We start from the raw sequence: 13,676 nt of genomic DNA, 5'->3' as shown, positions 1-13,676 counted from the left end.
TTTTTTAATTTATGGATAATGTAATAATGTGCATTTATTTCTACTATAGTGTAAGAATATTCAACAGAAGATGCATGTAGCCTGCAAAAATATTTATCCTTTTTACAATGAATCTATTATGTAGGAACATGAAAGTCAAAAATTAAACTTTCATGATTGTTAGAGCATGCACATTTTAGAAAAAAAAAAATCAAACATTTAAATGAACTTCTACCAAACGTACTTCCTTTCACATGGGATCCTTTGTTAAAAGAGAATTTAAGACCTTTCCATGAGAGCATAATTGTTACAAGCATTGTTACACACAGTGCTGCCATGCTCCCCTCAACAGATATGTATGCTCCTGAGCCTACCTCAATATGCTCTAATGGAAAGGAGCTCTCGTTCAAAGGATACCAGGAAAGAGGTAAGTGTTATAATAGAAGAACATTGATTTTTTGACTTTTAAATTCCTTTAATGTTAACATTTTTATAGCTATTGAGTGATTTTATCATAGTAGCTATTAAATTAATGACTCCTGGAATTAATGGAGATGCAGCCATATGATTCTGTAGGATACCATGAACTACGCACCATGTTCATGGTCCATCTGTGTCCACAGTAATTGACTTCAGCCTTCTGCATGCTACATTTGTACTTGTCAGACAATGTGTTCATTGTTATTTAGACATCTCCATTACTAAATCTTTCATCTGTAAATAACATTAATAGATTGAGGAACACTCTTAATTTAAGATGTTCTAATGGAAATGAATGACCCAACAGATACTCAAATGGGTTGAATTTTAGGATGATTGAACAAAGTGAAGATTCTTTTACATATTTTATCGTTATCGGCTCATGAGATAACCTAATCAGGGTGCCCTGACTCTTTTACTGCCCCATTCCTTCCAATCCATCTGAATTCTTGTGTGAAGTTCCTTATGTTCTACGGGGTTTTTACTATTTTGGAGCCTTTCCATCCATTAGAACACCCGGGAATATCCTTATTTATGGCTTTTGCATTTTAAAAATGTCCATATATCATGCATGGACACCATTTGGTGCAGTAGTCCTATTACTCTTAGAACAATTTCTTAGTATCTTTTCTCACATTTTTTTCAAATTTTTATGACCTTGTCTCACTTTTGGTAAATTTTAACCACCATATCATGGCTGTTTGCATGTCTTTTTATGTTAAAGTGTTGGTTACATCCAAATTAAATTTTAATGAGCCAGACAGAACATAGAATTATAAAACAAATACTCTCAAATTTACTTTATGCTTTTGGTATCCTTTGTTGAAGAGTAAACCTAGGTAAGGTCATAGGACCTCAGGGGCATTAACTTGTATTTACCACTCTATGGTATGGTTTGCAACAACATGCACACTCCTGAGATCCTATGAGCCTACCCAGGATTACTCTTGTAGACGTGCATTTGTTTAGTTACCTATGTATATTCATAACGAAAATACAGATTGTTTATAGTGGTTTCACAAAACAAATATCAAAATGAATGCACCAACTACAAAAAAAATAAAATAAATATATATATAAATATTTACAATTAGCAAATGTTGTTAGTATATTAATTTATCTTTTAAAGGTGATATACTTACCTCTAGCTTAGTGCAGCGGATCCCAGAGTCTGTGCTAAAGGAAACTAAACAAATACTGAATTGTGCAGCAAATGAATATTCTGAAAATCAAATTTTTCTGAATATTTGTTATGAATGATTCAACCAAAACAAATTATTTGCTGCTGCTCATGACTGATAATAAGAAAAAGAAACAAATTTGATATTAGAAATAAATTGAAAAGTTATCGATACTGTATCTGAATCCCCTTTCAGTTTATGTGCACACTCAATTCAAGTTTTAATAAACAGCAGTGTTTTCGGCTATAAAAATACTCTTTTCTTCTTAGAAGGTGAGTAAAATCCCACTTGAAATTCTAGTGTTTCTTTTTTTTTTTTGTGTCATACATTTAATAGGCGTGCAAAATAAATTGTCATTTATTTATCAGAACTTATAACAAATTAGAAAATTTGCTGAAATTTGGTGAATAAGGAAAGAAACAAATTAACCTTTTCTCATTTCTTTGTTTCTCAAACAAATTAATGAATGTTGTATTCATTCATTTGGCTCTTTTTTAAATTAATGACTAAATTTCCTCAAAAATGTCAAATTTGTTATTCAGTACAGTTTTATGTTCTACTGTTTCTTTATTTTATACAAAAGCTACTAATGGTTCAGAACGGCGTTAAACAACAAAGTCTAAAAAAAAAATCACATATTGTCATACAATGTTTTTGCACAAGAATTCCGATGGATTGGAATACGGCCTATGGTCAGTGGATCTTGGTTGAATGTCTCATTTTATTAACCAGTTTCCAGTTTTCGTGATTTATTAGTATTGACCATCCATCTTTCACAATGTAAACCCACTTTTCATAGCTCATTTTTTATAGCATTAAATCAACATAGCTGTATTTAGTAGATTTACGTTAACATCCTATCCTTCTAAAAAGATTTTATTTATGATTATAATTTGGTAAAGCTTGATAATAGTTATGTGAACAAGGTCAACTTGTTTTTCAAACTCTTTACTTTTTATCCTGCTTGAGAAATTATTAAATTAGCAGCAAAACGGGTTTACTGATCACACACAGGACTGGAGATCTGAGCTGGTTACATTTATTACAAATGGTCTTCTTTGTAAAGACACTTTTTCATAAAAAGGAGGGTTTAGTTGCAAAGAATTGTTTATATGATTCTAAAAAATGATAAACCAACCAGTAATGTCATAAATATAACATTTCATTCCTGTTTGCCAAACTTTTCAGATATTTTCAAAAATTAGATTAGAAGGTTCATTCTAATTAACATGTGGGTATCATTTAAAGTATATTGGCATTATGTTGAATGTATTCATTATTTCACGTTCAAGCTATTTAAACTGCTGTTATTTCATATGCATGATACATTTTCTTGACTTACTTTAAATGCATTCACTCTTTTGTGACATTAACCAAAATATTTGTACACAAACTGAATAAGGAGGTAGTGTCTCCATATCTGAAAAGATCAAAGCTGTCATTATTGTTTGTCTATTAGCAATTCTCAACCATGAGATTTGTTTGTATACAATAGTAGGTTTAAGCCATAATGGTGAGTCAGTATATTTACTGATTATTTCTTGGGATATAATATGCCAAATATATTGTAGTTTTTTTTTTTTTTTCATGTTTACTTTTTTTGTATCAATTATTATTAAATTGTAATTAAAATTCATCATTGTTTGTATAATATGATTTTAATATTATGTTGTAATTTACATAATTATACATTTCTTGGTATTGATTCATGGTTGTGGGAATTTACATTCTCTTCATAATTTTGTTAACTTTTATATTAGTATTTTTTTTTATTTTTATATGTTTAATGATCAATTAGCACTTTGTAATCATGGAAATTAATGAAGAGAAACTTTATATTAAACGTTCTCTATCCTAAATTTTAAATTGTCTGTTTTTTTATTACGTTTCAGAATTTTTATTGTTTAAAAAGATAGATTATCCCTTTATTACCCATTCCCCAGTACTGCATAACCAACACGCTTATATTAATATACTTTTTTACCTCTGTGATTACCTTGAATCTATGACTCTGCAGACTGTCCCCTCATTTCAGTTCTTTTGACAGACTTGCATTTTAGCCAATCAGTGCTGACTCATGAATAACTCCACGAGTGAGCAAAATGTTATCTATATGGAACACATGAACTAGTGATGTCTAGCTGTGACAAACTGATCCTTTAAGTGCAAGACCAAAAGTATACAGTCTGCTATGGTGCTTATAACAATATAAAGTAGAACCTGTGTGGGTGTGACCTATAAATGACCCAGACTGTACCTTCTGCTAGAAGATAGCCGTATGCAGTAACTTTATGTTGTAATAAACGGAGTATATTCATCCACAATACTGCACATTAAAAATTATTTATTTAGGCAGAGCCTACAGGGATGCAGAGCAAACGTGCACAGCAGGAGCTCCACCAAATAAACTCAGATTCCTCTAATTAAAACAGCTAAAACGAGGGAAAAATAGTGTACAATCTATGGGAAAGTGGTTGGGAGGCCCTTAAGATCCCAAGTTAATCGATTTTGAGGGGAAAAAGCAGAAGCGGAGACAGACCGGTCGTGAGAACCAGAGACATTCTCAGGAAAGTCCGTGGCTGCGGCCTACAAAGGAACTCGCAACCCGCATCAACAAGGCCTCCAAAGACCAACAACACACTAACAGGTTCGGAGACATCTGGGGCTAATTCTTAAGGGTCAGCTAGGGGAAAACTAAGCAGGCAGTAGTAATTCACCGAAAAGGCCCCAGGCGGGAAGGAGCCTGCACAGTGAATACTACAAAAGTGACCCCCATACCAAACGCAGTATAATTAATGAACAAAAACCCCAAATAAGAGCAATACCATAAACTGTTCATTTGCAGTGACCTGATAACGCCATCAGTATCCATTACCTGTATGTCCGTATCAGTTACAAGGCCTATAACTTAGAAGCCATCTCAGAGATATATTGGTCATAACCAGAGCTGAATAATCAGAGCCACATGTAATACGCATCACCTATAATAAAAGGGACATTTTCTTTTTTGCACATCTGAATGCCTTACAGCAATTAACCACTAAGACAGCAAAACTGAGGCCTAAGGATAGCAGACATCCATTTGGGGCACAGCAACGGAACCATATGATAATTCAATTATTTCAATTTCTCTGAGGGCTATTCATGTAAGAGTGAAAGAAATCGGGGAATTTGGACACTTCAGGTTCTTTTTATTAAGAGTTGTGACAGATAACATCTTTAAGTCTTGCTAACTTGACTGCGCAACTACAGGGGCATTGTCGGGATATGATTAGTAGACTCATACACGGCTTTCAAAGTCTCGAGACATAAGAACTAAAATTCCCTATAAAATAACTTACAATAATGGCCTGTACCGCTACAGGCCAGAAACATAACCAATTCTGAAGCAATAACTGTCAACCTGGGGCGACTAGAACCAGAAGTGATCTGATAAGAATTCTAAAAATGTCACATAGGAGATGAAATAGCATAATTGACCCTTCATCATAATAATTTAGCTGCTTGATAAAGAGAGCACCATAAAAAAGCAAAAGATACCTACTATTTCTAACCTGAGAAGGTTTGATAGATCTTGACAAGATGAAATGCAGAAATCGGTCTATGAAGGAGTGTCTCTCCAAATAACAGATGAAAATTAAAAGCAGTGGACAAAGTTAATAGCTCACCGAAACAAAACACCCCAGCAGAAACTTCAGACGAAGAGGTCGGACAACATGGAGATATCCCAAATAACGAGCTGCTGACTCAGATAAAAAGTTTTTTCCACGAAGAACTAAAAACAGCCTTATATGACCTCAAGCAGGATATCAGAGAGATTGGAGGGAGAACAATAGAAATTGAAAATAAACTGGAAGATATTTCAGAAGAAATTCCTCAAATTCAACACACCCTACTAGATCACTCCATTTACATCAAGAAACTGGAAGATCAAGTAGAGGATTTGGAGAACAGATTGAGACGCTCCAAACTCCGAATCAGGAATCTTCCGGAAGACTATAAAAATCTACAAGTAGACGTAACTGAAATTTTTCACCAGCTTATACCAGACACAGAACCCACCATGTTACTGATGGACAGGGTCCACAGAGCTTTGACCAAACCCTCCCAATCCAAGACAAGAGATATAATAGTCAAGCTACACTACTTCCACGTAAAAGAAATGATCCTCCAAGCAGCTAGGCAAGCTCGTACAGTTATTTATGAAGGGCACAATATTTAGATTTTTATAGATTTATCTCCGGTGACACTGCAAAGACGTAGAGAGATGAGACCAGTAGTGACAGCTCTCATAAGAGAAAACTTAAGATACAGATGGAACTTCCCGTTCATACTGATCTTCACACACAAGAACTCTACATATACATGTTCCACAGTGGAAGAAGGATTAATGCTACTCTCCAAGCTGGAGATCCCAGTGGAAGATGGAGACTCACAAGGTTCACAAAGACCTATGAGAAAACAGACACAGAAGGAATGCACTGTAGTAAATAAGAATGGAAAATCAAAAAAATCTAAACCAAGCTCTACAAGAAAGGAAGATGACAATAACTCCAATACAGAGGCACCATCAGTGCCATGAGTTTATCTTCACCGGAGGATATTGGCCCTGATGTCAGAAGTATAGGACTAATATATGGACTGTCATGCAGGTTGTATGAATATCAATAAAATGTGGACTAAAGGTTTTGTTACCTGAACTTTTACTTTTGCAAAAAGGAGGAGGGCTTCACTCCCCACTAAACTGTGAGAGACTAAGATCCACCCTTAACCCCTCCTCCTTATTCTCTCTTGTCTCCTCTCATTTTCTCTTACTCTTTATTTCCCACTATCGTCTTATCTTTTCTATTTCATTTCTCAGGATTGTTGGTATCTCTCCTATGGTGTCTTTGCTCCATGGGATAGGACCACAGAAGAGTCAGTAGAAGTTCCAGAATTGACTCAAATTGATAGAACTATTCATTGTTACTGATGCGTATAGACACATCAAGTTCTAAGTTTATATTATGTTGTTTTATATGGTTATTTACAGTCTCAAATGTTAACAAAATGCTGGTTGACAGGATGGCTCCCATTGGGGACATCGCTCAAAGAACAATTAGATGCCGCTCCACTAGACACACAGAAGTAAGGGTAAGAGCCCGAAGCAGTGCTTCTAGGAGATGTAAGAGATTACCCAACCCAGATGTAGGTGAGGTGCAATTGCTTAAAGGGTTACACCCACGAACTGTAATTTGGGTCTACACAAGCATGCACCCAGATAAGAGTCATGCATATTAGATTAATATCACATAATCTAAGGGGGCTTAACTCCAACATAAAAAGGAAAAAGGCAATCATAGACTACAAATCCCAAAATGCACAAATAATAATGCTCCAAGAGACCCACTTTGTTTCAGACTCCACACCCAAATATTGGGACAAGAGCTACCCATTACAATATCACGCACTTAATAGCAAGAAAAAATGTGGGGTGTCCATTCTACTACACACCTCCCTTAATTTTAAGGAGGAACAGAGACTTGAAGACAAAGAGGGGAGATTTTTAATTATAAAAGAGATAATTCACAATGTTCTTGTTATTTTGATGAATATTTACGCACCCAATGAAAATCAAGGGCCATTCATTACTAAATTAAGTAGACAATTATCGAGCTGGAGAAGATGCAAGATCATTATAGGCACTGACTTTAACATGACACTAAATGACGACTTAGATAGAACCTCACAAATCCCCTGCAAAAAGAGAAGAACAACCCTAGCCCAGCAGCTTTTGAAAGATTTTCTTTTAGATTTTAATTTAATAGATAGTTGTAGAGCACTCAATAAGGGAGTCAAAGATTATACTTATTATTCTCCAGTTCACGGTACTCACTCCAGAATAGACTTAATACTAATCATCCAGATCCTTCTACCATTGATAAAATCAGCATCCATTCATAATTGCTCGTGGTCAGATCATGACATGATGATAGTAGAGCTTGAGGGGATGATTAACCCACATAGAGTTAGATCCTGGTCTCTACATCCGAGCCTATTCCAGAATGACATACTAATACAGAAAGTACAAAAACACATTAAAGACTTTATAGCTATAAATGAAGGATCCACGACCAACCCAAACTTTGTTTTGAGTGCACTCAAATCCTCCCTAAGAGGGTTGCTGATTAAGGAGTCAAGTAGAATCAAGAAAACTCATAATTCCACACTAGAAAAACTGAGAGTAGAAATTGCTGCATTAAGGGATCAGATATTAAAAAAAAAAAAAAATACTATTAAACTTACTCAATAAAAATGAGGAATTAAATCAGCTCCTAGACAGAGAAGCGATTCACTCGATCAAAGCAGTAGACACCAGATACTATATTTATGGGAACAAGCCAGACAGAATGTTGGCAAACAAATTAAAAGAACTGACCAGGGCGTCCACTATCCCACAAATACAAATATCTAATAGTCAAGTCACTAATGATCCCTCCAAATAGCCTATGAATTCGCAAAATTTTATAATAATCTCTATAATTTACCCACTACTAAACAAGAGGCCAACAAGCTAATTGAGCTAGATAGATTTCTCGAAAATTGTAAGCTAAAACCAATAGAGGAAGAACTGGAATCCCTGAATTCCACCATCACAATGCAAGAGGTTATACTAGCCATTAAGGGATTAAAAAGAAATAAAGCGCCAGGCCCCGATGGGTTTCCAGGCTCCTTTTATAAGGACTTAAAACTATCGGTTGCACCCAAACTGGTCATATTGTATAATAATATCCTATAGGGTGTAGATATTCCCCCCAGATCTGTTTACTGCGAGGGTGATGGTCATCCCAAAAGCCAGGCAAGGACAAACAAATCAGGACCTGAAATTATTCACCAGAATTCTTGTGAATCGATTGGCCTTGCCTATCAGAAACTTGATAGCTACAGATCAAGTAGGCCTCATTACACAGAGAGAAGCTCCAGATAACACACGGAAAATGATTGATCTGATCAATTTTGCAATGGTTAAGAGAGTGCCTTCTCTGTTTCTAGCTTTGGGCGCAGAGAAGGCATTTGATAGGGTCGATTGGGAATATATGCATGCAGTACATCACAAGATGGGAATTAGGGGACCCTTTAGTAATGCCATAAAAAAGATATACTCAAGCCCTGACGCGTTTATTAGTCTCTCCAGGTATCAATCGGCGCAAATCTGAATCCAAAATGGCACTAGGCAGGTTTGCCCTCTATCCCCCCTGCTCTTTGCAATGTGCATTGAGCCATTAGCAGTGAAAATAAGAGATAATCCAGACATTGCAGGAATAAGGGTGGGAGATAGGGAATACAAATGATCCCTTTTCGCAGATGATGTCATCCTCACAGTCATGAAGCCACTACTTTCTCTACCAATAGTATACTCCAAAATAAATAAATTTGCTCTATTGTCGGGATATAAAGTTAACGAAAGCAAATGCAAAGCCCTTAGTACCCACCTCCCAAAACCAACAAAGAAATTATTGGAGATAAACTTTGCATTTAAATGGGTTAAGTCATCTCTTAAATATTTGGGAGTTAACCTCACAAATTATGTAAACACACTCTATAAGGAAAATTATGTCCCCATGTTTTCACAGATTAAAGAGCTACTACTTAAATGGGCCAAATATAATATATCATTCTATGGGAGGGTTATATCGATTAAAATGACAATATTGCCTAGACTTCTATATTTATTTAGAGCACTTCCAATAACGATACCAATAGCAGAGCTATATGTGTTGCAAAGGGAAATCTTAAAATATGTTTGGCAGGGGAAAAGAGCTAGGATAAACAAACATAATTTGATGAGACATAGGAGGGGTGGAGGGATCCGATTTACTGAATCTAATCTCATATTACTATGCAGCCAGACTTGCTCAGACCATACACTGGTATAAACTGGACAAGGCACTTCAGTGGCTTCAACTAGAAAAAGATATCTTGGGGGGTGGGAAGACTAGACAATATTCTCTGGACGACTAAACAAAAAAGGCCTTGGCATATTAAAGAATACATTTCGTTCAGGCACACCACCTTTATTTGGGATAAATTGGTCAGGACATATCCTCTAATTAGTGTAAGGTCGAGACTGACCCCACTCGCCCCGATTAACTCATTAATCAGCACACACATTCAAAAGAAATGGGAAAATAAGGGCCTTTACTGAATTGCAGAAGCACTTATAAATAATATTATAATGAGCTTTACCCAATATACGGAATTAGGTACTCCTGAGCAGAATGAGTGGTTCCACTACTTACAACTTAAATCGAGAAAACGAGAAATAATAGGACCAGATAAACACCCCGAATAACACAGTATTTGAGACATTATGTCTTTCAAGAAATCCCAGAAGGGGCCTGATAGCTCTACTCTATCCGATCTTCAGTGAGGGGATCAACATAGAAAAAAGTTCTATTATGCTTAAATGGGAACAAGACTTAAATAAGACTTGGATGGTGGAGTCATGGGTGACAAACGCAACGTTGAAAGAAAATTATATTAAGGTACTCTACAAATGGTATATATATCCCACAAGAATTACCAGCACACTGGAAGACCCTCCTCATATGTGTTATATGGGGTGCGGAGAGGTTGGGACATACTTGCACATGTGGTGGCAGTGTGAGAAAGTTAAAAAGATATGGGACCTGACCTCAGCTTATTTGGGTTCAATCCTAGACACTGAAATAGATCTAACCCCAGAACAAGCCTTGCTTTATTTTCCCCCAGACATGTTTTTAAAAGGACATCACAAACTAATAGCTATGATTTACACTATTGTGAGGATTTGTATAGCTAGATTTTGGAAGGTGGATCCACCCACCTTCGAATATATTAAAAAGAAAATTGAATATCATTATAACATGACTAGTGCCTCAGAAGCTCTCTTGAACACTAGTAACAAGTTCATTCAACAATGAGAGCCATATATTATGCATATTGAAAAAGAAAACAGACAGGGGCGTATTTAGGTTTTGTGCTGCCCTAGGCACTCAAAATTCTGCTGCCCCACACCCCAGGTTTAAGGCCTTTTATTAGAAATAATATTTTTGGGGCAGGGTGTAAAAAATAAAAAAAATGTCTTTTTAAGTAGATGTTCACCAGGGCTTGCATTCACTCTGGTCACACACACACACACATATATATATATATATATATATATATATATATATATATATATATATATATATATATATATATATATATATATAAAAACATTATTTTGCAAGTCAGACGATTAAAGTGTTTATATCAGAAAAAAATATCCTTCACTGTATGATAGTTTGTCAGTAGGTAGTTGTTTAACCTTAAACATCTTCTTTGGTGCTGTTTCACAGTGGTCACGTTATAGTGCACACTGCACTGTGTAGTCTGTGTGAGTCTCAATCACGCGGTGGAGCCAGGAAGAATACTGCATTCCCTCTCAGTCCAGGCCAGGCTGTGCAAGTGAGCTCCGCCTCCACTGTCACCACGTCATTCGCACCCACATACAATCCCATAGGATAACAATAGCTGGGCCAGCCATTTAAGTCATTAGTAATTGGTTGATTTAGCCACCCAGCCCTGAGTTCAGTAGAGTGGCCCAGGGACTCAAAATTCTGCTGCCCCTTAAAAATCTGCTGCCCTAGGCACCGGCCTTGTTGGCCTATGCCTTAATACGCCCCTGAAAACAGAGCCAGAAACTTGGCCATTCAGACGGCAGCAGAGGTAAACATCCAGACTGTGATGACTCAGTAAACAGGGAAATTAAGGGGACTAGAACTAGACAGAAATATAAGTATGTAGATAAGAGAAATGGTGATTATGTGATTGTGATACTAGTCAGGATGTAACCTGTAGAAACCCATGTTAAGAAGGATAAGGTATAAACAGAATGGACTTCAATTACACAATATCATCCGTGCTGTATCAACTAACTATATAATAGAATGAAGCATTTGAAGACTGTATTGTTAATGTTTGAATATTTCACTGATGTTTTTTGCTATTGATACTGTTCTATGTAGACTTTGAACAACGTGAAAAATCAATAAAAAGATTTCAACTAAAAAATAATAATATTTATTTAGGGTAAAAAAAAGCTTTCTCTATATTTCTTTCATTTGATGGTGAGAGTTGAAAGACATCGCTTGTGGGAATTACCCTCCTGATTACTAGGAGGAGTTAAGACACCCTAACATAACATAGCTTTAAAGCCTTCACCCTTAACCTGAATCCCCAGTAATTCATTTTGCCTCCTTGATGGAGTGAGGTAAATTCTGAAGTGCTAGTCTACTTGATATGAGACCCATTCCCTTCTCAATGCCTATGTCAGACAGAGGGGCAGACAAAGAGTTTTCAGCCAAGTAGTGAAAAATATTTTCTCATGTCACAGGCCTACCAGGTGCAATGTGGATTTATCTGCCCATCCCCTGGTCTACAGTATGCTGCTCCTTGTGGAATCCACAGTCCTCCCCAAGGTAAAGGGCAGATTTGTAGATGCTGTTACTTGTAAGATTCTTGACTGCCTCAGATGGGCCCCTCTACAGAAAGCAGTTACTGCAGCTGAGATAAACACATTGGATGAAGTTGTTGATAGGTAGGTATTTTGTACCTTCATAGCCCACTGGCTATTAGTATGAACATGTACACATGGTTCACATAGTCTATATTTATACACTACACAATTTTTAAAACTGTCATTCTAAGTTTAGCGTAGCCTCTTAAACTCCATCAGTATATACATCACACGGTCCTTGGTTTGGATGAGTTAATGTGTATACAAGTCCTTGTGGTCTTAGCTCACAAATCTTTGGAAATACATGTGTAATTGGTTAATTAACCTTTTAAGAACCAGGAGTATTTTACACATCAAAGACAGAGGTTGTAGACAGCCAAAGGGTCATAAAACCCCAATTTCTTTCATACATATGGTGAGAGTCCATGATCCATTACTCCTTTCCTGTCACTAGGAGAAGGTAAAGATTCCCAAACCCCAAGAGCCCTATAAAACCCAGCCCACCTCAATCCTGTATTTGCCTCCGCTTGAGGAGGTTGACAAATGAAGATGTGCATTTGATTCTTCAGTGAGAGGGGTTCTTCCTTCCTTTCAGAGTACAATGATTGTTGGAGGAATATATTTGGAGTATAGGATAGGAAATGTCATATTTTTCACAGATGTTGCAGGGACTTTTAATTTTGTATCCATGCTGTAAATAAAGTTTTTGAGCCTAATCCTGAAGCACCACAAATTGTTTTTTACGGAGACTTATACTTCACCTCCTCCTGTTGGTTTGTCAATATACTCCTATTCCAGATCCTCTGCTTTTATGTTTCAGCACTGGTTTTGACTTCTTACTGGTTTCCCCCAGTAGTAGGGTGCCTATTGGTAAGTAAATAATTTTTTATTACTTGGCACTCTTTAAGTCTGTTATTTTAATATATATATATATATATACACATCACCTCCAAACAGGACTCACAGGGAAGTAAACTTTAAGGGGCCAATTTATCAAAGGTCTTGCGGACCTGATCCGACAGTGCGGATCAGGTCCGCAAGACCTCGCTGAATGCGGAGAGCAATACGCTCTCTGTATTCAGCATTGCACCAGCAGCTCTTGTGAGCTGCTGGTGCAACACCGCCCCCAGCAGACTCGCGGCCGATCAGCCGCCAGCAGGGAGGTGTCAATCAACCCGATCGTACTCGATCAGGTTGAATTCCAGCGATTCCTGTCCACCTGCTCAGAGCAGGCAGACAAGGTTATGGAGCAGCGGTCTTTAGAAACATGGGCCCACAAGCTCCGTTCGGAGCTTGATAAATGGGCCCCTAAATATATAACATACTAGATGGGTATCTCCTACTAGAGATTTGGTCCGTTTTGAGTCTCTTAATATAGAGCTGGAATCCCCTTCACCGGTATATGGTTTATCACTTCCCTGCTTTTTGTTAACTTTTGGCTGTACAGCAGCAGTTCAACAGCAAGTTCAACAGACAATATTGCTTCAGCTTATAATGCAGAAATAACTTTTATATTG

General features: G+C 36.8%; 1 protein-coding gene across 1 annotated transcript in view; it reads left to right on the top strand.

The window, feature by feature from the left end:
- Positions 1–5,862, top strand: part of LOC128652670 (calpain-5) — a 341,308-nt gene extending 335,446 nt beyond the window's left edge. Inside the window, exon 10 of the mRNA XM_053705600.1 lies at positions 5,288–5,862. Coding sequence (XP_053561575.1) covers positions 5,288–5,862 — 575 coding nt within the window. The remainder of the gene's footprint in view (positions 1–5,287) is intronic.
- Positions 5,863–13,676: the final 7,814 nt, after the last annotated feature.

Source organism: Bombina bombina, chromosome 3 (assembly GCF_027579735.1).
Source record: "Bombina bombina isolate aBomBom1 chromosome 3, aBomBom1.pri, whole genome shotgun sequence".
NCBI lineage: Eukaryota > Metazoa > Chordata > Amphibia > Anura > Bombinatoridae > Bombina > Bombina bombina.
This window is presented reverse-complemented; position numbering and strand designations above follow the sequence as displayed.